The sequence below is a fragment of the Maylandia zebra genome, linkage group LG12, assembly GCF_041146795.1.
Source record: "Maylandia zebra isolate NMK-2024a linkage group LG12, Mzebra_GT3a, whole genome shotgun sequence".
NCBI classification, from domain to species: Eukaryota; Metazoa; Chordata; class Actinopteri; order Cichliformes; family Cichlidae; genus Maylandia; species Maylandia zebra.
Genome location: NC_135178.1, coordinates 17,979,016 through 18,002,955, shown reverse-complemented (window position 1 = coordinate 18,002,955; position 23,940 = coordinate 17,979,016). Strand labels below are relative to the sequence as shown.

Here is a 23,940-nt window from a genome sequence, read left to right as displayed (position 1 = left end):
TTGGTCAGAGGTTCATCCTAAAGCAAGATAATGACCCAAAGTCCAAGCTAAGCCAGAATTACCTCAGGAAAAGAGAACAAGATGGTAAGTTTGAAAAGATGGAGTGTCTAGCACAGTCTCCAGACTTAAACCCCATCGAGCTGGTTTAGGATGAAATGGACAGAAGAGTGAAAGCAAAGCAACCTACAAGTGCCACACGTTTATGGGAACTTCTGCAACACATGTCGGAAGAACTTTCTGAAGAATATTTGATTTCTATTGTAGAACGAAAGCCACGGGTGTGTTCAGCTGTTATTTCTGCCAAAGGTGGCTACTTTGATCTGTCAAAAGTTTAGAATACATTTTGGTCTATAAATTGATTCAGCAATTTCTTTTTTTTTTAAACTCCAATTGCTTATTTGTATCATGCTTTCATTAGAGACATTAATCTGCAGAATTTTCAATTAAAAAAAGACTGGAAAAATTGGGGTGTTCTAAAACCTTTGACTGGTAGTGTATATACAAAAGTCTATAACTGTGGCAAAAAGATGAGATTAATCCAGCAGAAAATCATTAATCTAGTGATCTAGGAAACACTGGTAAAATAAACATTGCAATTTTATTATCAGAACACTGAGTGCGCTCTCAATGCTGCTCTTTCTTCTTAAAATGATAGCTGGACATCATAGCTCTGAAACTTAAAAATGAAAACATTTAAACATTAAATGTTACCGTCCCTTAGATTTGAAGAGGTGCTCGTGAGGTTTTCTAGTTGCCACAATTCTTAGCAGTGGATACAAATCAAGTATAAAAACTTTTATACATCTTCAGCGTCACCAAATGAATCCAAGCAAAAGATCACATTTATTTGTCCATGAAAAAAAAAAACCTGCTTTTACTGGCCATAAAAATGCTGCTTGTTCTAGCAGGTCTTCTACCTTACAAGAAGTTTTGGAGTAATCATAGAGGTGAGACACATAAGCTTTTAGTATTACATCTACCGCCAGTGAAAGCTCGAGTTAAAGAAGGAACCCTTCTACCCAAAACAGAATGTTTTCATGCTAAAACAATATAATACTTTCAATATAACATTTCACATACCAAGTATATTCATTCATTATTACATGGTTTGGTACCGAATGTACCTATTGAATCCCCATTATATCCTTTAAGCCACACTATTTGCTCATGCTGGAGTTTTATCAAAGCATTTGCAGCTGGCTAGACTTACCAGCTAGACAACATTTTTTCACAGGAAAGATGAAATACAGATATCAGAGACATTGACAAATGCACAGATGTTTTAACCTAATATCATAATGTCTGTCAGTATGGATTAAAGCAAAGAAGAAGTAAACAAAGTAAGAACACTATATGAATTCCCCGGGTAAGTTCAAAGAACTTGCACTCTATGTTTGAGCAATAAAAATGTTTTCACACATGAACAGACACTTATGGTCTGTTTTGCTATGCGTAGTATGGAACATGTTGGTACCATGTGCAGGCCATGTGTGATAAATGCTATATACCCTAAAGCTCCAGAGGTTATAGTACTTCAATACTTTGGCCAAGGCTAACCTGTGATTCAGTGATTTATTTCTCCACATGATCATCAACAACAGAATATTTAAAGGCTATGGAAAATGCAATAACCCAGATACCTAAAATGCAGCACAAAGCACATTTAAAACTCAGCAGTATTTCAGTGTGTAATCTTAAAATATTTGAAGCCTTGTGTTTTGCCTGTAAATCACAATTAGTATCAAAGTGAACAATGTGTGTGTGTGTAGTGTGTCTATGTATTTGGAATATCCAGTTTTAAATCTGCAAAAAATGTTGGGATGATGTGTAAAATGCAAATAGAAATAAAATGCAATGATTCACAAATATCATACAACCATGAATTAGTCACAATAAAACACAGAAAGCAAATTTATGTTTAAAATGTTTACATTTATATTAAATGAGACATTTTACTATTCAATTAGAAAATATTAGCTCCTTTGTAACTTAATGGGAACAGCCTGTCTCAGAAAGGTTGGGATGGGGGTAAGAAAAAAGACTCGATAAGTAAATGGTACTAAATAGAAATATCTGGAGAGAGATTTTGCAACTAACTAGGATAATTGGCAACAGGTTAGCAAGACTAGGTCATGAACATCTTAGGCGGAGGTTCAATAATGGCATCTAAAAAACATAATGTTCCACCATGGAAAAATTCTGACAAGTTTTAGTTCATTATCTACTGTAAATATATCAAAAGTTACCAAGAATATGAGAAATCTAAATCAATACATGATCCTCCGTCCCTCAGATTGTATTGCATCAAAAACAGGCATGGTGTTGTCACGATAATCACTACATGGGTTTAGGATCATTTGCAGAAATCACACAGTTTGCCAACCACAAATTCAGGTTAAAGGTCTGTCATTCAAAGAAGAAGCCACATGTGAACATTTCTTTATAGCTGTTTCTGTTCCTTCCTTCTAATCGTCTCCTATTTTCTAATCATAGACAGGTGTGAAATGAACTGGTGAACTGGTGTGGACAGTATGGAAACACTGTCCAACACAGCTGATTCAAATTACCAAATTACCTCCTCGACATGTTTTGGAGTTCTCCAGAGGCCTGGTAATGAACTAAGCATTTGATTCAGGTGTGTTGACCAGCCCTGGAGTTCCCCACCCCTGGTCTAATGGCTCATTAGTATTTATATAATCTGCTTTTTTTTTTTAAATGTGCAGTGGTGTCATGAATTGTTGTGTCATCTTTTTTTTACTGTCTGATGTGATATAATCAATATGGGATGAAAAGCAAATGGTTTTATGTTCCACCAATCATCTATCGTTTATCCAAAGCCAGGTACCATAAATCCTGTATTGTGTTAAATATTGCAACCGTTTTGATGGTGCTCTGTTTTTTCAACCAGCACTAACAAATACAAATATGTTACATTGCAGAAGTTTGAAGAGCTCCATTGCTTCAAAACAACCAAGTAAAAAAATGAATTATATAATAAAACCTGTGAAAACTGGTAATCCTCCAGGTACTGAAAGTGCTGACTAACTCTCTCACACACCTCTTTTTCATGCATGTCACCACCAGCCACCACCTATAAAGACTTTGCACACAGTTTCGCACACAGGCGGTGATACATTTTCCATTGTTTTCTCTCAGTACTCGGGCAGACTGGATTTAAAATGACAGTCACTCGGTGTCAACACTTTCACTAAAAGATGTTTGAAGGTGTGCACATGAGCCATGCTAAATTAAGGGTGTATCTATAGGTCAGTGTAGCCAGACAATGTTATTACAATCATTTCTACACTATGTCTGTAAATGACCTGAAATAAATTGTGAATCTGAAATCATTACTTCATCCTCTCACATGCTTTTATTTCAAGTCCACATATTTTGTTTTTGAATTATTTTTAATGCAAGAAATTTGTGGTTTTACTGTTGCCAGTGATTGATTACCTAGCGGCAATCCCTTTTTAGATAAATGCAATCATATTACAAAAACCTGGACAGATTTACCTGTGACCTGTTTTAGGGTGGGACTCAGATACGAAAAGAATTGTTTGAGTCTTTCTGGTGTAGCAATACATAGAAGTCATGCCAGCATAAACAAATTCTAAGAGTTATAATAGAGTTTTTTCTTTACTTATGATGAAATGATTTGTTAAAATATACTGTAGCAAAAAACAAAAACAAAAAACCCAACAACTGAGAAGACGGTTTCTATGCCACTACAATATCAATATTTAAAAGGAGTTGGCTTCACTTTTGGCATAGATTAGTGGCACTGTGGCTGTTATCTTTCAAAGATAAAAAATATCTTGGGTTTGTTGAAGTTGCTTCATAATACCTACCCGGGTTGGGTTTAAGGCCAATCCAATACAAGCATGAAAAGCTGTAAGCTGTAGAAGCAAAATTGTTGACACATTTCACCAAAAGAGAAAAAAATATATATATATAACCTCCAATTTTTAATCTGGCATGTGGATGTGGTTTGGAACAGGGGATGGATTGCTGTATTTTGTTCAGTAAACTTTGTGCTCTGTCATTAGGATAAACACAACCACGGCAGGAGAGCTGCAAGACTTACTTTCTCTGATGGAAGAAAAAGGATATATTTGTACATTTAAAGCACATAGAAAACTTGTGAGTGCATTTTTGCAAAACAGAAGTTTTATATATTGTTCAGTTTCTTTGTTCTCTTGTCAAATTCTTTTCCCCTGACACTGTCTGGTCTACACACAGATCTATCAAAAAGGAGGGATCAACAACAGCCAGGTCTCTTTGCACAAACACTTTTACATAGCCTTTGGTTTTGTCTTGTAGAACGACTCCTCCTGCTGGGAAGTTTCTGTGCCACAAGAAAATACCATGTTTTCTGTAACTTTTATTGTCATTATAAACTTCAAGATTCAAGAAGTTTATTGTCGTATACACTGCAAAACACAAATGGTTACACTGAGCAACGGTATTCTTACTTTGCACCAAATGCACCATAAATTGGCTGCAATGTTTGCATGCAACAAGACAAACCCCCTCTATAGGTGGTTTTCAGTAATTAGCCATAATTGTACAATATTTTATGTCAGCCATTACCATGCAGTATTTTTGAATCAGTTCCAAAAGTTTGTGATGCTGTTTAAAATGTAAATAAGAGCAGCAATTTAGAAATTTTGGAATACAACTAAAAAAGACAAAGTTAAATGGTAAATTACACTAGTGAAATACCTATAAGCATTAGGTAAATGGATATCTATGTTAATGGAAGTAAGCAACACTAGCCACCACTGGGCAGGGACGTCTAATCGTCGTAAAGCTTAGAACCTAGAAAAAACCACATATTACTTTCCCAAGTATTTATCCAATTGAAGGCTTAAGCCACTGCCATCTAACAAGCATTCCCTCAAGTATTTATACAAGAAATCACGAGAATCTTTTTTTCTATTGTGAAAGCATCAAAAAATGTTAACGATTCTACTTTCTTGGGGTTTTTTTCTCATAACAATAAACTCCATTGAACATATCTCTATATAGATATAGTTATATACAGTGGGGCAAAAAAGTATTTAGTCAGCCACCGATTGTGCAAGTTCCCCCACCTAAAATGATGACAGAGGTCAGTAATTTGCACCAGAGGTACACTTCAACTGTGAGAGACAGAATGTGAAAAAAAAATCCATGAATCCACATGGTAGGATTTGTAAAGAATTTATTCGTAAATCAGGGTGGAAAATAAGTATTTGGTCAATAACAAAAATACAACTCAATACTTTGTAACATAACCTTTGTTGGCAATAACAGAGGTCAAACATTTACTATAGGTCTTTACCAGGTTTGCACACACAGTAGCTGGTATTTTGGCCCATTCCTCCATGCAGATCTTCTCGAGAGCAGTGATGTTTTGGGGCTGTCGCCGAGCAACACGGACTTTCAACTCCCGCCACAGATTTTCTATGGGGTTGAGGTCTGGAGACTGGCTAGGCCACTCCAGGACTTTCAAATGCTTCTTACGGAGCCACTCCTTTGTTGCCCGGGCGGTGTGTTTTGGATCATTGTCATGTTGGAAGACCCAGCCTCATTTCATCTTCAAAGTTCTCACTGATGGAAGGAGGTTTTGGCTCAAAATCTCACGATACATGGCCCCATTCATTCTGTCCTTAACACGGATCAGTCGTCCTGTCCCCTTGCCAGAAAAACAGCCCCATAGCATGATGTTTCCACCCCCATGCTTCACAGTAGGTATGGTGTTCTTGGGATGCAACTCAGTATTCTTCTTCCTCCAAACACGACGAGTTGAGTCTATACCAAAAAGTTCTACTTTGGTTTCATCTGACCACATGACATTCTCCCAATCCTCTGCTGTATCATCCACGTGCTCTCTGGCAAACTTCAGACGGGCCTGGACATGCACTGGCTTCAGCAGCGGAACACGTCTGGCACTGCGGGATTTGATTCCCTGCCGTTGTAGTGTGTTACTGATGGTGACCTTTGTTACTTTGGTCCCAGCTCTCTGCAGGTCATTCACCAGGTCCCCCCGTGTGGTTCTGGGATCTTTGCTCACCGTTCTCATGATCATTTTGACCCCACGGGATGAGATCTTGCGTGGAGCCCCAGATCGAGGGAGATTATCAGTGGTCTTGTATGTCTTCCATTTTCTGATGATTGCTCCCACAGTTGATTTTTTCACACCAAGCTGCTTGCCTATTGTAGATTCACTCTTCCCAGTCTGGTGCAGGTCTACAATACTTTTCCTGGTGTCCTTCGAAAGCTCTTTGGTCTTGGCCATGGCGGAGTTTGGAGTCTGACTGTTTGAGGCTGTGGACAGGTGTCTTTTATACAGATGATGAGTTCAAACTGGTGCCATTCATACAGGTAACGAGTGGGGGACAGAAAAGCTTCTTACAGAAGACGTTACAGGTCTGTGAGAGCCAGAGATTTTCCTTGTTTGAGGTGACCAAATACTTATTTTCCACCCTGATTTACGAATAAATTCTTTACAAATCCTACCATGTGGATTCATGGATTTTTTTTTTTCACATTCTGTCTCTCACAGTTGAAGTGTACCTCTGGTGCAAATTACTGACCTCTGTCATCATTTTAAGTGGGGGAACTTGCACAATCGGTGGCTGACTAAATACTTTTTTGCCCCACTGTACCTGTCTGCTCAAAAACTACACACACCCCATTCCAGTAGCTCATAGAACAACTTTTGGCAGCAACAATGTGAAGTATTTGTTTTCTGTATGACTTTCATTCTCTCACTCATTGTGAAGGAATTTTGGCCCATTCGTTTTTGCAACATTGCTTCAGTTCAGTTCTGAGGTTTGTTGGTGTTCATTTGTGCAAAGTTCTCCTAAGGTCCCACCACAGCATTTCATTTGGAATGAGGTCTGGACTTTGTCTTAGCCACCATCATTTTCTGTTTTTTGTTTTTTGTTTTTAGACTTGCTGCTGTGCTTCTGATCATTATCCTGCTGCATGACCCAGTTTCAGCCAAGCTCACTCAACGACTGCAAGGTGTCCAGGTCTGACGGGGTAAAAAGGCTGTAAAACAAATACAAATCATCACCCAGCCATGCCTATCAGTATGACATGTTGTACTGATTTCACGTGTCCAAAGAAAATTGTTCCAGCAGTCTTGTGGTTTGATCAGCTGCAACTTGCTGCTGTGCTGCAAAACTTTTTCTTTTTTTTTTTACAGAGAAGAAGCTTTAATTAAAAGATTCTTCTCTGAAAATAATTAATATTCTGTAAATTATGTGATGTAACACTTTTTTTCTTTCAGTTTCTCCAAGCATTGCAAAATCTGACACTGGGATGAATTTGCTAAAACATGGTAAATGGTAAATGGCCTGTATTTATATAGCGCTTTACTAGTCCCTAAGGACCCCAAAGCACTTTACATATCCAGTCATCCACCCATTCACACACACATTCACACACTGGTGATGGCAAGCTACATTGTAGCCACAGCCACCCTGGGGCGCACTGACAAAGGCTACCTATCCTATCAAGTGTGTTCTTTCACAGGACTACACAGATTCCTGTTTCAGATTTCTTTTGGATGTGATTGTATTTAGTGTAACAATTTAAACTTGCAAAAGTATTGAACCACCCCTTTTTTCTTATACCTTGTCTCTAATGAGACAGAGAGTTTTGTAATTTTTTATATTGTTATGAGCAATATTTCTCCAGGCTTTCTGAAGGTCTTCAAAGTTTTTCCTCGGACATTGGCTGTCTTTTTGCTCATTTTTAATCCAGTCATTGTATCTGACCATTTGTTTTTGTATCTTTAGGCACTTTGTTACTACCAGCACATAATTTGTTCCCATCTCTGATTTGAATGTAGGAAAAAAAAAAAAAAAAAAAAAGATATCACAGTTTGACAGGCATAAAATTGTTCGTCAATATTGTATCAGAAATGATCTCAGTGGTGACCCTTCCTTAAGAATGGAAACAGAGAAATCATGTACGGAGGAGGTAAAGAGGGAGGTACAATAGCAAGTGCCTACAGCCATCTGGAAAACATGGTGGAGGCTCTGTAATGGTTTTGTGCTGCATTTCAGCCAATGATGTCTGGAATTGTGAAAGCATTGATGGATTTATGAATCCAAAAAACTGCCATCAGATTTTGATTCACCATCCAACAACAGCTGTAAAGCATCTAATGAACAACAGCTTAACTTTTCAACATGACAATGACCCAAACACCAAAAGACTCCTCCCCAGAGCCTGGACCTGTGGGATCATCTTAAAGGAAGGAAAAAAGGTACCTAGCATCCAAAGAAGAGCCTTGAATGTCCTTCAAGAAGCTTGGTGAATTATTCCTGAATACTACTAAAAGAAATTACAAGAAAGCGAATGGTTGTCTGTCTCTGTGTGTTAGCCCTGCGACAGACTGGCAACCTGTTCAGGGTGTACCCCTGCCTCTCACCCTATGACAGCTGGGATAGGCTCCCGCAACCCTGAAAAGGATAAACAGAAGCGAATGGATGGAAACTCCTTAAAATAATACAGACTCTTTGCCTTTTATACTGCACGCATGTTTGCAAATCCTTTAATAAGTATAGCAGACATTTCCTGTTCTTTCTCACAGTGTACTACTACTACTACCAATACTTAATAACAATAATAATGATCATTTCAAACTATTTTAAGTATATTTATATAAGTACAGTATAGTATAGTCTATAAAATGCTGAGTGTACCTTTAAATTACTAAGTATTTAAAAAGTAAAGAAGTACTTGTTTTATTCCAATAGTGAATCTATATAAATAATGCATGTTTTATGTGTTTTAGCCACTCACCTATCAGCGTAAATACTGAAGAAAAGAGTCACACTCCCCAGGAACAGAGATAATAAACTTAACACCACCATTGCCATTTTCTAGGAAATCTCTATAAACATGTGTATGTGAATACAAACCAAAAAAAGCATCATTTGTTTTATGCAATTCATATTTACTCCTCTGCTAACTAGTAACTGCTGCAAATACATATCATCGGTTTTTGTCGAAACACAGTTTGAAAAAAAAAACTTCTCTACATCCACTACAACCTTTGCTGTCTCTCTTATATTTGTCTCCATCTAGTGTTGGAAAAGTAAATATTGCTTTCTATAGTGTACAAACATCAACAATAAATCAAATATTTACATAAATAAAACTGGACATTCACTCTTCTATTAGTATTATTTTATTATTTTTATTTGCAGATCTTACCACTGTCCACATGGAGAAAAATCATTGGATCTGCAGGGGATCTGGTGCTAAAATAAGAAGGAGTCAAATCTATATAAAAAAAATATAGAATCATTATTATTATGTGACATAAGTGTATATTATACTTCATTTGGATTAAAAACAAATAACTGTTATAGCCAAGGGTTAAGTGTGACATGGGTAGTTTGGGTACTCTAATAGTATGACATTTATTTGTGTACAAACTGTGACCAGCTGATGTATGCTCATGCACCAGTATTCAGTGCTCTTTGAGTATTTAGCATTTCAACAGTGAGATGAATAGACCTTTGAAAATAATTTCTCATCTTTCTCTGCTCTCTTTCTTAAATCTTTTTCCAGTTCTACACTGTAAATTTACAACTTTTTTCTCTCCTTTGAAAATTTAACAACTGCACATTTTCTTGCAGACACATTTTGTGAGACAAGCTTCACAAAAACAGTTTGTGTATTTGATGGTATCTCTTGAGCTTTATTTCAAGTTACTACTGCCACTTGCTGTTGTTACTCCATTTATGCACACTCCTTTGTCTGCACTATGAATACACCCCACGGATGAGGGAAAAAAAGATGTGTCAAAGGTGTAAGCAGTTATGGGATGTCATGTTTTTCTAATGACTGAGCAAATATCTCAATGCCATCACTAGAAGAACAACTTTAACTAAAGGTGCCAGAATACTACTTTAACCCCGATTGTAAGCCTAAACTATGTCTTGCATAAATTTATCTTATTGCAAGTCATTGTCTAAAACAGGCCCGAATAGGAGTGGTTCAATCAAAGACTTCTAAAATGGTTATGTGTTTACATGCACATACACAACACTGGGTAAATTATGGCTGAGATATTCTTACCTGTTTCATCCTGTCTGTATACATCAGATATATGACTGGAAAGAATCTCTGGTTCCAACGATTCCCCCAGATGTAGGTGAGGATTGATATTTTTATGTTGGCTGGTTTTGCCATTGCATAGCGTCTGGCTGTCAAGTGTTCTCCACCTGCTCCCCTGCTTCTAAAGAACCAGAGGCAAACGTTTTTATCTTTCAGCTTTGTGAAAACATTCAACAATATTCTCTAGCTTTTAAATACATTTAAAATAATGTAATTAAGATGCTATTATCATACATGGAAAATTTCTTTTCTCCATCCTTAATATTATTACCTTCTTATGTCCTCTTGAAAGGAAGACCAAAGTGGATTGTTTTGTAGCAGTAAGGTGGAGCCCCTTCCCTACCACAGTGAGGTGGCCTTCTCTGGAGCATGTCCATACCTGGCTTCCTGGCTCTCTTCTATCACCATCCTTGCCACTTGCAGTTCTGAAGACACAGGGCTGCAGATGCACACCTTCATATTGCTCTCTTGGTGCAGTCAGACATTCTCCAGTGTGGTAGTTGCTGACAGCCTGGCTCTCTTGGTGCCAACGCCATTCCTGTATAGGTGAGCATGGGCTGCATTCGCCCAGTGACACTCTACCTCCTTCGGTTCCTTCTGTAACCTGCAGACATTTACCCAGCAGCTTGTTTTGAATCTTTAAGGCAGACAGCTCTGTGGATGACAACATACAAATAAAACATAAAAGAATAAATAATTAAAGTACCCATAAATTATATGTAATAAATGTGTGTTAAAAGATGCATTTGGTATGTCTGATATGCAAAAAGCTGTATATTTTATTATTTAGAACAAGGTAATATAACTGGTTAGCAGTCAGTACCAAGCCCACATGCTTACCTGTAGAGAACCACAACCTTATCTAGGTAACCTACAACTGCTCTCTGCTGTACTCATTTTCTGTGTGTCAACCACATTAACATTACTACTTAAGTGGACAAACACATGCAAATCCAGGCAAACATGGCTCAACATGCAGCTTGTAACCACACAAGAGCACTTCATTCAACAGTAAAACAACTAAATAAACAAACACATGTTTATTTTTTTGTTGTCGTTATTGTTTTAGGTTGATAAATCCTGCAATGGAGCTTCATCTGTTTAGCTCTGCAATGCTGTGCTTTGAAACCACTGACTGAACCTATGTGTAATGCATTTGAAACCAAGACTAACTGACCAAGCAGTGAAGTTCACACTTTATTACATATAAAAAAATCTAGCTGTTTAAATAAAAGCCTTTAGAGGTGTCAATCAGTTATAGTCTATAAATATGCCCTTCATTTTAAACACTGCTGTTTTTTCATAGTTCTGATGTAATACAGGAGTCATAACTGCACCTGCTTTGCTTTACAAATAGGACAAAATTCTGGTGGTTTTTGAGAAAATGACACCTGCAGACCTGTTTCTCTGTTAAACCAACTCACAATTCATTAGGTACCATTAACAAAAGCAGTGATCCCAAAAATGCTGACATCTACAAGGGAATGAAATCCGGCAACCTGCGGGTGCTGCTGTAAGCTATGATCTTTGTCTGAACCCACACATAACAGAACAAAGCCAGTCCCAGGGCGCATAGAAAGGAATGAAATGTATCCACATTACTTCAACAAAGTTACAGCTACAATAAAAAAAGGTCTGGAAGAGCATGAATGCTGCGAACATATGATAGTTTGACAAAACTAAAACATTTTAACGTAAAAATCAATGGTTCAAACCCTGTCAGCGTTTTTTATCAATATATGTACGAGCTTTCAGTGAAAACAAGAAATTTTGGGCATGACCTTAAACTTCTCACCCACAGTTTTTGTTTGTATAGACAGATTAAATTTATTATCTCTTTTATCAGCTTCATCCATCCATCCATCCATCCATCCATCTTCATCCGCTTTATCCAAGGCCGGGTCGCGGGGGCAGCACTTGCAAAATGCCTTTCAGCTACTTAAGAAATGTTTACAACAGTTCGAACAGCTAAAATTAAAACTGTTTTTTAAAAATAACAGCTATATTACTGAGGTAAACAGCGACACATGTTACCTTTGAAAATGATGAAGAGGAAAAAACAGACGTTCAGTAGCACTTTTCCCATTTTGGTGGCAGGCGAAAGTAGCCTATCCTATGGTCATGTGCTTGTGTTGTCTGAGCAACAGCAGCAGGTGGGAGGAGCTAAGCATTCACAATATCAATAGATGAGCAATAAATACAATAAATAGTGACCATGTAACACTTTTTAATCCTCTTAAGGAGGAATGAAATGTTTAAGTATCATTTAGATTTCTTTGTTTGCAATGAAATGCTTCACAACTGTCCAGAGGAGTTTAAACTATTCAAGATCACTCTTACAAGTGCTGTCCCTATTCTCCACCCATGACTGGCAGACCTTTTTACAAATGCTAACAGTACAGTTTCTCCTTCCACTAGAAAACCATTGCAACCGATACCACCTTTACTGATAAACATGCAATGTTTGCCACTGTGGCACACATGAGTTATTGCCTGCAACCAAGGTGCTACGACTCCATGGAATACTAATTAGGTTTAAAGGGGTGTAAATCTGTTTTAGCAAGACAACAAGTCTTTGAGGAATGTTTGTGGGGCTGAATGGTTATGTGGTGTTTTTCTCTGTAAAGATTCACCACATAGGATGCTATCGGGATAAAATTCCCTACTCCCTGCACATAAAAACAGCTGGAGCAAAACATTTTTTGTCCTGTTTTTCAGCTGATAAATGTCAGGCTTATGATTCAAAATTATTTCCTACTTAATGATCTTTAAGCTTGGGTATAAAACATGTTTTGGTAAAAAGAACAAAAAAGTTTGTTGCACATATGAACCAATGAATCAACATGAATGAATAAAGATCTAAATTAAATGTTAAAATATTCAGTTTTATCAAACTTTAATAAGCTTATATTTATTTTTATCTTCAATGGGGGACGCAAACACAATACTAGCACAAAAAGTAGGCAATGCATGTTTTGGCCTTTGAAAAAACAAAAAATAAAAAAAGCAACATCAGTGGAGGATGTCAATTGGACTGGAGTTGTTCACCATAACTCCTAAAAGCCCAGCTCTATGTCACATTTTCCGATACATGTTACCCACAAAAAGTCAGAAACATTATGGTACATCTTGAGACAGTCTGGGACCAGGAATATATTCATATGTAGGATTTACAAAATGTCTTGACACATGCTCAATTATCCAGGTTAGGAATCCCAAAAAGTATATTCAGTTCATTTCAAGGTAACATTCTCAGTACGAAAAAATGTCTGAACAATTATCCAAGTGTCTAAAGAAATTGCTTACAGTTTATTTAAGGCTTGTTCGCTTAATAAATCCAGTTCAGCTTCTACAGTCATTCATTCATTCTGATGCTGGTAAATGGACAAATATAGTGGAGGTTCTTCTCCATGGAGAGCAGTAGGGCCTGGATGTTGCACAGATGGTGCTATGAAAGCTGGAACTGAACCCTGTGAAGCAGCACCTTGTGGCCACTGGTTATAATCACTTGTTATATTTGCATGCTGAGTGGGATCTGGGGTGGGGTATTGATAAACACCTGACCCTGTGAGTATAGGATCCAATCCAGTGGTGAAAGTAGAGGATGTGAACTCGCTGTAAACTGGAGACTCAACTGTCTCAGGCCCCACAGCCTCACGACTCTGAGCTGGAGCAAATTTAGAAGGAAGGATGACCAGTGGAAACACCACCTCTGGGTCAAGGGCAAAACTAACGTCCAGATACACCTGGGAAACAGTCAGAGATGAAGAAACTTGTAAAGCATTATAATCTGCAATAAAGATGTTGTGTTAAGACACATATTTACTTTTTATTATTTATCCACAAATGTTTGCAAAAAAGCAGGTTCATTTCTGAGGTAATACAAATCATGTATTGTTTCATACCTTTATGTAATATTCAACTGAGATGATTTCACAGTTATGGAGGGTGGGAATGGCATCGCTGGGAACTTTCAGCTGGCAGGAGGCAGTTTGCTCTGAGTTTGGACGGATAGTGTCTCCGACCATTTTGAACAGCGTTTCCTTGCTGCTATTAGTGTTGTCCTGGCAACTGTACACAGTTACCTGCTGAAGTTTGAATTTGAGCCTTGTGTTCCTGGAAGAGGAGTTGCAGATTTTGGCGACAACAGACAAGGTTTCACCTGTCAAAAGCAAATATTAACAATAAGCTGCATTTTTTTTTTTTTTTTTTAGTCTATCAACATTTGCTAGAGCACGTTGCAGATACTTTACCTGGAGAACAAACTCCTCTGTTAATGGTAGCACAGATCTGGACCTGTCCCTTGCAGAGACCACTCATCTTTTTACGCACTGAACTGGACTGTGGACACTATAACAAACCAAATAAACATTTTTCCAGATCAACTAAATGCCTCATGTGGAGAAAATGCAGAAGAAAATACCTCAATGTTGTTTTTAGGCTTCAGATCTAGTCCAGGTAATCAACGCTGAATTCTCTTGTATGTTACATTTGCACTGTTGGTATGTTTGAACTGATGACTATCCCCAAGATGTATAAACAAAAAACTTTAAAGTGTAAAAGGTAATTCAGGTTTTTGAATCTGAAACATTTTTTATTGAATAGTTAGAACACATTTTCCAAAAATCTGATGTTTAACACATGTCACTCTAGTGTTTACCATCATTTGAGGAGTGTGTGGACAGGACTTTGACACAAAGTTGATCTCTTTTAGCACTTTCGAAGGCAGTCGCCATCTCCTAGATACCTTGGCTTCAAAGGTGTAGACAATATTTCCATGTTTTCCCTTAAAGGACGAAGGCATCCTTCTGTATAACAGAACTAATTAGGAATGCATTCATTTGCAAAAGCAAGATATGTATTAATGTTGGATGCTGCAAATTCTCACTTACCCCTCTGGGATTTTGAGCCTGAACTTAAAGATGTGCACTCTTTTTGGAAGAACAGTCCCTGCAAGAGTCGTTTGATTAACATTTGATCTCAATCTCATATTCTCAAAGTTAACTGTTTTCTTTATCTCTGCTACACTATTTAACCCATTGATACTTCCTTTTGTCTGGCTTTTGTTTTGTTTGGAATTACAGATAAAAGTGTTAATATTTTTTAACTATAGCTGCCAATAACAGATAATAAAAGACAAGTTAACCAACTTGAATTAGTTCAATCTTTTTTGTGGTTTGACCTGGAATCCTATCATGCACACCTCGATAACATGTCTTTATTTATTCATTTATTTATTTAGATTTTTGTTCTTATTATTTTGGGATATATCTTTCCTCAGACTCTTCACTTCATAAAAAGAAAAAAAAACTTTTTTTTTTAAAGTAAGGAATCTAACTGTAGCAATTTTGCTTTTTAATACAACACATTGCCAAATTTCCTGATAAATTTCATAGCTACAAACACCTTTAAGTACAACAAACTCTGTTTGACTTTGACATCCTACCTTCATCGTTTTCTGCAACCAAGTATTCCTTCACTTTGAAATATCTCCTGCGCGCACTTTGCAGTCTCTCGACAGGTACACCTACTTCTGTCCATTCTACGTTAGCGTCCCCTTTGGCTTTTACATAAACGCTCTTGACTTTGACTTCTTTTGTCAGTCTGAAACTGACTGTACCCACTATAGTATCGCCTTCAGAATAACTGCTGTTGTCACTGATTGTTTCAAAAGTCACATTTAAGTTCTTTATCGGAGACATTTCAGAGCCGAGTGAAATGCAGAGCGTTTTTCTAGGAACTAATAAACTGAAGCAAGATATGACAGGAAGCTCCGCCTAAAGAGTGAGATCGTAATTTATGATTCTACCCAATATCACAACATCTAAATATCATATAAAGAGAAACGTCATATATTTACGCAGTTTAGGGTGATGTGAGAAAAACTACCAGGCCACAAACGATGTTCACAAGAAGAAGATCACATTCACAGCAAATTGGCAGGTTTTTAAAGTATATTCCAGTAAAACCCCGAAACCTATTAAAATATGCTTATGATGTACTGGTAATTGATCGCTAGTCCATCTGTAATGGACTAGCGATCAATCAAAAACTGTATAGAGTATTGCAAATTTCACCCCGTGACAACAGCGATAGGCTCCAACCCCGGGCTAAGAAAATTGAAGGATGCTCTTATAAACTTTTGCATCACCAAAATCACTCGTCGGAGTCAGACTGGGCAAAAGCATTTGCCGTGTGATGCGAGCATTGGGTATCGGTATGATTATTCGGAGATATTCCGTCCCATTCAGCAGAGAGAGTTTGTTTTGTTTCGTCAGCAATGATTCAGATTCGTCCCATTTGGGTGTTGAAACGAAACCATCGTGTCCTTTGTGCCGAATTGCGCTGAATTCTGAGACGTGGACTGATTTTGGCTCGCCCGTGATTATGCGGGAAAAGACTTGTTTCTAAGAAAGTCTGCATGCAGTTTGGTCTGAACGGTAAAAAAAAAAAAAAAAAAATCAGTCGAAACAATTTAACTCTTCCAGATTGCAGTGTAGATTTTAGTGTAAATTGTTTTGTGTGTGTGTGTGTGTGTGTGTGTGTGTGTGTGTGTGTGTGTGTGTGTGTGTGTGTGTGTGTGCGTGCGTGTGTGTGTGTGTGTGTGTGTGTGTGTGTGTGTGTGTGTTTATTAATTTATATTATTTAATTTAGTGTTATTCGTGGTTTTAGTGCTCCCTACTGATCTGCTACTGTGTGTTATATCCTTAGTTTCTAGTCTTTAGGTTTCTGTTACTGTGCCCCATGTTCACATGTTCGTACATCTCCTATGACCCCCTGTCAGTCATGTGTCCTGGTCTCAGTGTCAAGTCGGTGTCTTAGTCTGTCTCATGTTTCCCGTTTTATTTTGATGGCCTCTCGTCTAGTGTTTAGTCTAATCAGTTTTGCTTCCTCCCTGTCTCGAAAATATTATGGCAACACTGAGAAGGTAAATCATTAAGATGTGTTGTGAGATACAGGTGATGGTGTTTCTGTCTTAGTTCTCTAAGCAGAACTTCAAAAAGCTCAATTCTTCTGGCCAGTTCTTGTCTGAGGTTCAGACTAGGAAGAACGTAACTATAATATTGAACCTGAAATATGATCCCCCCACCCACTAGGGAACCACTCTCAGCTGTGGGTTCACCTTCTTCTGCTGAACTCATAGAGCAGCAAACAACCAGTGCAGAGAAATACCATAGCATCACTTTCATCGCTCACTCCTCAACTCCTGTGAACCATAACAAGTGTGGCCTCTCTAAACATCAGTAACTAAGAAAACATGTAGGTAAAACAGTAGGTATCCTACTTATTGCTGACTTTATTATTATTATTATTATTATTATTATTATTATTATTATTATTATTATTATTATTAATAATAATAATAATAATAATAATAATAATAATAATAATAATAATAGTAGTATTGTGCTTGGGTTTTTAGACTCTACCAGTTACACAGATGTCTCTTCCTCTGGGCTGTTTAAAGGGGCAGTTTATACAAATGGCCTTTTAAACAGCCCAGTTTATCCAAAGTTGTGTATATACCAGATGCTGTCAGGCTTCAAATGTATGTATTTGTCCTCTCCACAGTCCAATCCATTGTAAGCCATTGATCTACTGCTTAAGTTCACATCTTCAGTTCGAAAATGGAGACAAGCATCGAAATTGATAAATTTTGCAAGCACAAAATGGTTAGTAAAAGAACGTCAAGGAATACTAAATTATGTAATAGCTTAAAATATTAATTTCCATACACAGCGCTTACCACTTGTAAATGGTGATGATCATCACAATACTGTTGATGTTCTGGTTTCTTTTATCAGAAACACGATTCAGTGAAACACAGCTGAATTAAATTCCCCTAGTCATGCATATAATAAATATGTGAGTCACATACAAAACTCATTTCTGCATGCATATACAGACTAAGAAACACATCATTTTACGCAGCCCACATTTGAAACTATATATTATCCTTCTCTAAGCTCTGATTGTTGTACATATATTTCCTCATTTACATACAAGTTACTCACTTTCACAAAGCTCTGAGGCTAAATAAAAAAATACTCAGCATCCTCTACAAACATCCAGTACAAACATTTGCTTTTTCTCACCTATTTGTCTCCATCTAGTGGTGGATTTCCAACAGATAAAATTGTAAGTAGATTATTAATTAATTAGTTGTGTGAGAGCTGGAATCTAGGAGTTAGCGCTACCCATAGGCGAGTGCAAGCAGTTAGGATTTCTTAATTTGAGGTGTCAGTATTTGATGGAAATCCTTTGTTGAGATTGGTGGCGTGACTGGACTAGAGTGGTCCATTGCTAAAGAGGTAGGGCAAAGATAACAGTGTTAGGTCTGAGTCAATATGGTGCTTAGTATTGAGCGCTGTGTTTAATCTTTAGGACAGTTTTGGTAAAGTTTGGTAAAGCAGGAGGAATACCCCCTGTGAGCTTTGTGATTGTGTTTATAAATATATTCCAGTTTTCTGATTTTCACACCAGACTGCTGCTTCAGACTGCCTGGCTGTTTTTAGTATTTATACTGGTTAGTATCGCTCAATAGATGGGAACCAACTGTCAGTCTGTAGTGTGACCTAACCTTGTTTTTTGTTTCCCCACAGGAGATGAAATGCTGCGGTAAGTTATTGTGGTTTCCTAACTGCTCCTTGCATGCATCGCATGTAGGGCAAGTTGACGTGTGGGCATTCAGTGGTTTTTTGATGGTTTTTCTTAAATAGTTCCCACAGTAGGGCGTAACGTATGTTATAAAAGTAGTATGTAGCATTATTCTTGACATTATTACCTAGTGTAACTCTCGTTGGAAGTGGAGAAAAGAAAAGAAAAAACAATGTCTTAACAAATCAGTGATCGTCTTTAATGGAAAAGGTAACACTCTTCCTAAATGTGTTAAAAGTGAGGCAAACAATGGAAAGTAGAACAACCTGCCCCCTAAATCTCTGACCACACTTACCACTTTTGTATGATGAAATGTACAAACACACAGAGGTGTGAGAAAACACATTGGTGCATCTCCCAAAGAGGCAGCAGTGGAAAACTATGAGCTCAGAGCAAAAACGGAAGGACATAAATAAATGCAAGCACTCACAATGACCGACCTGCTCTAACATGTGTAGATGAGTCAAAACGTTCTTTACAGTGTTTTTATTCTGAGTCTAAACTCTTGTGCAGTTCTCTGTTACCTATCGTAGCTACTTTTGTGCTGGCGAGATGTTTTTTCCATGCTCGCTCGCTCTCTCCCTCCCCACGCCCCTGCTTGGTTAAATTGTGCATATAATGGCAGAGTGTTACTGACATGTTGTGTGCGGTAAAAATGGTCATCACCACTGTTCAAAGCTCTTAAAAGCAATATATCTCACCTTTATGCTACAATCTTCTTAAGTCCAGCGTTTATCTATGGCAACTTGCTATACTATTGCTCAGGGCAAACCAATCTCTTCTCTCATCACACACAGCCAAAATGTGTTTGTCCCCCTGGATTCATCAAAAAATCCAATTAACCGTTTGCATTTTCATAATGTTTTAATATTCCAATTTGTTCCAATTCATCTTAGGAAATAACTGTTTTACCACAGAAGGCAACCGCTGATTTTCTACAATATATTAGAGGCTTTACTCTTGATTTTTTCAGCTTTGACTAATAAGTAATCATTATATTATAACCAAAAACCTTCTATAAAGCTTCTTTGTTTCATGTACATTACGATAACACATTACATTGCAGCTGCTGTGCAGGTTGAGGAATGACCCTCTATCCCTTTGATAGCACTGTGACACATACATCCAAGTTTAGACATTCACCTGGTGGCAGTTTATTCCTTTAACCATCCATCAAGTTATTTTATTGGATGTTATCAAGATGCTGTCATGCTATGATCACAGTGCTCAGAAACATCTAATTTTAATAATGAAAGCTCTCAGTTATAAGATTTTATCAGCAATTTTTCAAAACAAAAGCTTCCCATTGACAGTAATCAGATGTGAAAAGTGCTTCTGAGTCTGTTTCAGCTGACAGTGAAGGCATTGCAGTATAAAACAGTAAGTAGTTTAACAGAGACCATGTTGGTCATCACGAAAACCATAAGCTAGGAGTAATGCTAAGTGTTTTGCCTCAAGAATTTGATATGGCACCATACATAGAACAACATAAACAATTCAATATTTTTAAAAGTAAAGTGCAGCATACTCCTAAGGATAACACTGCTAAACAGACCTTTCACCTCAAATCTCTAAGCATAAACACAAATTATATGTGACATTGTTTTTTATATATATTTAAAACAACAGACAATGCATTTACATTCCAGTTTTCAAAACACTGAAAAAACAAGCAAAATTATAATAACAAATATAAAAATGTGATCTATAATTAAAAACATGTCTGTTGTTAAACAAATTGTTATGTGGAGTATAGAGAGTAGAAGACTGACTAAAGGAAAATCACTTACTTCTCTTATTGTTTGTTCTGTCACTTCTTGTGTCTCTGGTTACCCTACTGATATCAAGAGGTGAAAACTGCTCAGTCACATGATTTAACCCCCAGTCCCATTTTTCAGGCCCTTTAAAAGTCACAGTTTTGGGGTACAGCTCTGATTACTTGGTATAGTATATGGCCAGCTACGTCTAAATAGGGTATAGGACATAGAAACTTTCTGCAACTGAACACATTCATGATTTGTCCAGTTAGTCTTATTTTCCCTCCAAAATATTAAATATTAAAAACACAGTTTTTGTATAACACATTTAATTCCTTTGTGGGACAACAGCTGGAAGGCCTCTTCTGTCCTGCCAGTTGATCATCAACAAGAAGGGGGCAGCTTTATGATTCTGCCTTCTGAACCCTGTTTAACCCATACCCAACTGTGACTTTTGAGGTGTCCCCTGCTATTAATATTTGGCCCATTCACTTACACTCACAGTGTTTCATTTTGATGCTGGTAAATGGACGTATATAATGGAGGTTGTTCCCCCTGTAGAAAAGTAGTCAGAGTAGGACCTGGATGTTGCATTAAAGGTGCTTTAAAAACTGGAGCTGAAATCCCCTGTGCAGTAGCACCGTGTGACCACTAGTTAGAATTGCCACTTGTTATATTATCATGCTGAGTAGCATCTGGGGTGGGGTAGTGACCTGACACTTTGGGCTCAGAGCCAAATCCAGTGTGGAAGGCAGGGGAAGCGAAGTTGCTTTAACTTGTGACCACAGTTGTCCCAGGTGGGTGAGGCCCCACAGCCTCACCAGGCTGAATGGCTGCACATCTGGAAGGAACGATGACCAGTGGAAACACCACCTCTGGGTCAAAGGCAAAGCTAATGTCCAGATACACCTGGGAAACAGTCAGAAATTGAGAAACTTGTAAAGAATTATTATTATCTGTTCTAATTAATACATAGTTGAGACACACATTTCCCGTGTAGCATATTTATTCACACATGTTTAGAAACAAAGCAGTTTTATTTCTGAGGGGATGTGATGTCACCAAGAAATTGTTTCATACCTTTATGTAATATTCAACTGAGATGATTTCACAGTTATGGATAGTGGAGATGGCATCATCAGGAATCTTCAACTGGCAGGAGACAGTTCGCTCTGAGTTTGGACTGATAGTTTCGCGGACGTCTTTGAACAGATTCATCACCCACTTCTTAGTAGACTCATTGCAGCGAAATACTGTTTTTTGTTCAAGTTTGAATTTGGGCCTCGTGTTCTTGGAAGAGGAGTTGCAGATTTTGGCAACAACAGATATAGTTTCACCTGTAAAAATCAAATCAGAACATTAAACTGCATTTTTAAATCTATCAACACTCGCTGCGCAGCGTGAAGTTACTGTACCTGGAGTGCAAACATTCCTGTCAGTGGTAGCAGACATTTGGACCCGTCCCTGGGAGAGCCCACCTATGTTTTTACTCACTGTACCAGATTGTGGATGCTATGACAGACCACATAGACAAACATGTTTACAATTTAATGCGTGTGATTTTTAATGTGAGTTTTTTCACAAAGCACTTTCCAAATATCACATTTATAGCACGTATCAGTGCAGTGTTTACCATCACTTCCCAAAACTGTTGAAACGTCTTGGAAATGAAGTTGATCTTCTTTTTAACTTTAGAAGGCCACCACCAGCTCCTGGACATCTTTGCTTCAAACATGTACACAATTTTTCCATATACCCCCTTGAAGGATGAAGGCATGCTCCTGTAAACAAAACCAGTGGGAAATGTATGCATTTGCCAAAGCATCGTATGACAGTATTAATAATTCAAATTCCCACTTACCCCTCTGGGATTTTGAGCCCGAACCTAAACGTGTGGACCCCTTTTGGAAGTACAGTGCCTGCAAGAAACGGTCAGCAAATGTCGGCTTTGTCACAGAGCTACAGTGATATACTTACAATTTACTGCTGATCATTGAAGCCAGGTTATATTCCTTAAATGTAGTGTTTTCTTTATGTCGGCTGCACAATTTAACCCTTGCATTCTTCCAAGTGTGTTAAAGCCTCTCACCTTTACCATTTCTTGCAATTAAGTACTCCTTCACTTTAAAATATCTCCTTTTTGCAGTGTGGGTAATCTGGAAATATCCTGTTCCTTCTGTCCATTCTGCCTTGACGTCTCCTTTGGCTTTTACAGAAAGGCTCTTGACTTTAACCTCTTTTGTCAGCCTGAAACTAACACTGCCCACTATAGTATCTCCTTCAGAATAACTACCGTCTTCGTTGATAGCTTCAAAGGTCACGTTTAAGTCCTTCATCGAGGACATTTCCGAGCTGAGTTGAAGACGATGCGTTTCTTAGCACCGATAGACCGATTTAAGGTGCATGACGGGAGGCTCCGCCTAAAGAGTGACATCGTGACTTATGATTTCAGATAATAACAAAAGTTAAGAGATGAGATGCTCCACGCATTGATTTAAGTATGATATACAGTATAATGAAACATTTGAAAACTTATTGCAATTTACGTAGTTTAGCAAATAGACTAGCCTACTGAATAGTGCTGAACATGAACTCGTTAAATCGAAGTCACGGTCGTACTGAAAGATTCATACATCTCGCTAAGAAGACTGTGTTTGTATATGATCGCTGACAAAAAATAAATAAATAACCATAACACTACTCAACAATCTGTTAATACTCCCTCCTGTAGTTTAGGGTACATGTAAATATGTCTTCAATAAAAATAAATAACGTGCTCGTTACATAAGAGCTTATTTACGTTATTGCTGCTCATTCAAGAATTGTAAGCAAGCATATAAGTGCAATTTCAACACCATAATGCACATCTAAAGTAAAACTTCACTGCAGAGTTTGGTCATCCACATTTGCAAGTCAAAAAATACGTAAATGAGGGAAAAGTAGGTTATACACTTGTGTGATTTGTGTGAGCAGCGTTACCATGTGTGCGTGCGGTTTGGTCGCTGCTCTGAACCCAGATGAACAACTTAAGTGAACACCGCTGCCTTTCCGAGAAACGGCTGTCTGTGTAATGTGAAAAAGAGGGAGAGGTGTATAAAAGTTTTTTTTTTTTTTTTAAACACACCGTTTTTTAATCGGTAGCAGCTAAATAAAGGAAAGGCAACCAAGGAGTACAGAGACCAGAGTAGCGATTAGGAAAATGTATTTGCAATCAGATTAATAACAGAATAAATACATAAACCTCCTCAAAAACATTGACACCTAAATGGAGAGAGAAAGAAGCCATAATCGTCTCTCAGGGGAAGTACTTTATTTTTGAAACCGTCTCAGCAATACAGCATGAGTATTCTCAGCTTGTCCTATCTTCACCTGCCTCTCTGGTCTCCCTTGCCAACTT

The 23,940-nt window shown here is 37.7% G+C and overlaps 2 protein-coding genes across 2 annotated transcripts; both read right to left on the bottom strand.

Annotated features, from left to right (window-relative positions):
* Window positions 1-13,065: 13,065 nt before the first annotated feature.
* Window positions 13,066-15,077, bottom strand: LOC101467544 (arrestin domain-containing protein 3-like). Its single transcript, XM_004544401.3, has 5 exons — window positions 15,021-15,077; window positions 14,789-14,936; window positions 14,382-14,478; window positions 14,034-14,290; window positions 13,066-13,874 (listed from the first exon to the last, which is right to left on the bottom strand). Exons 2-5 carry the CDS (start codon window positions 14,930-14,932, stop codon window positions 13,488-13,490), a joined length of 885 nt encoding a protein of 294 aa, XP_004544458.2. The 5' UTR covers window positions 14,933-14,936; window positions 15,021-15,077; the 3' UTR covers window positions 13,066-13,487.
* Window positions 15,078-19,532: 4,455 nt separating this feature from the next.
* On the bottom strand, window positions 19,533-23,243 carry LOC101467246 (arrestin domain-containing protein 3). The gene is made up of 6 exons (XM_004544400.4): window positions 22,633-23,243; window positions 22,405-22,462; window positions 22,177-22,324; window positions 21,959-22,055; window positions 21,624-21,880; window positions 19,533-21,452 (listed from the first exon to the last, which is right to left on the bottom strand). The coding sequence occupies exons 1-6, from the start codon at window positions 22,886-22,888 to the stop codon at window positions 21,315-21,317; spliced, it is 954 nt and encodes a 317-aa protein (XP_004544457.2). The 5' UTR covers window positions 22,889-23,243; the 3' UTR covers window positions 19,533-21,314.
* Window positions 23,244-23,940: the final 697 nt, after the last annotated feature.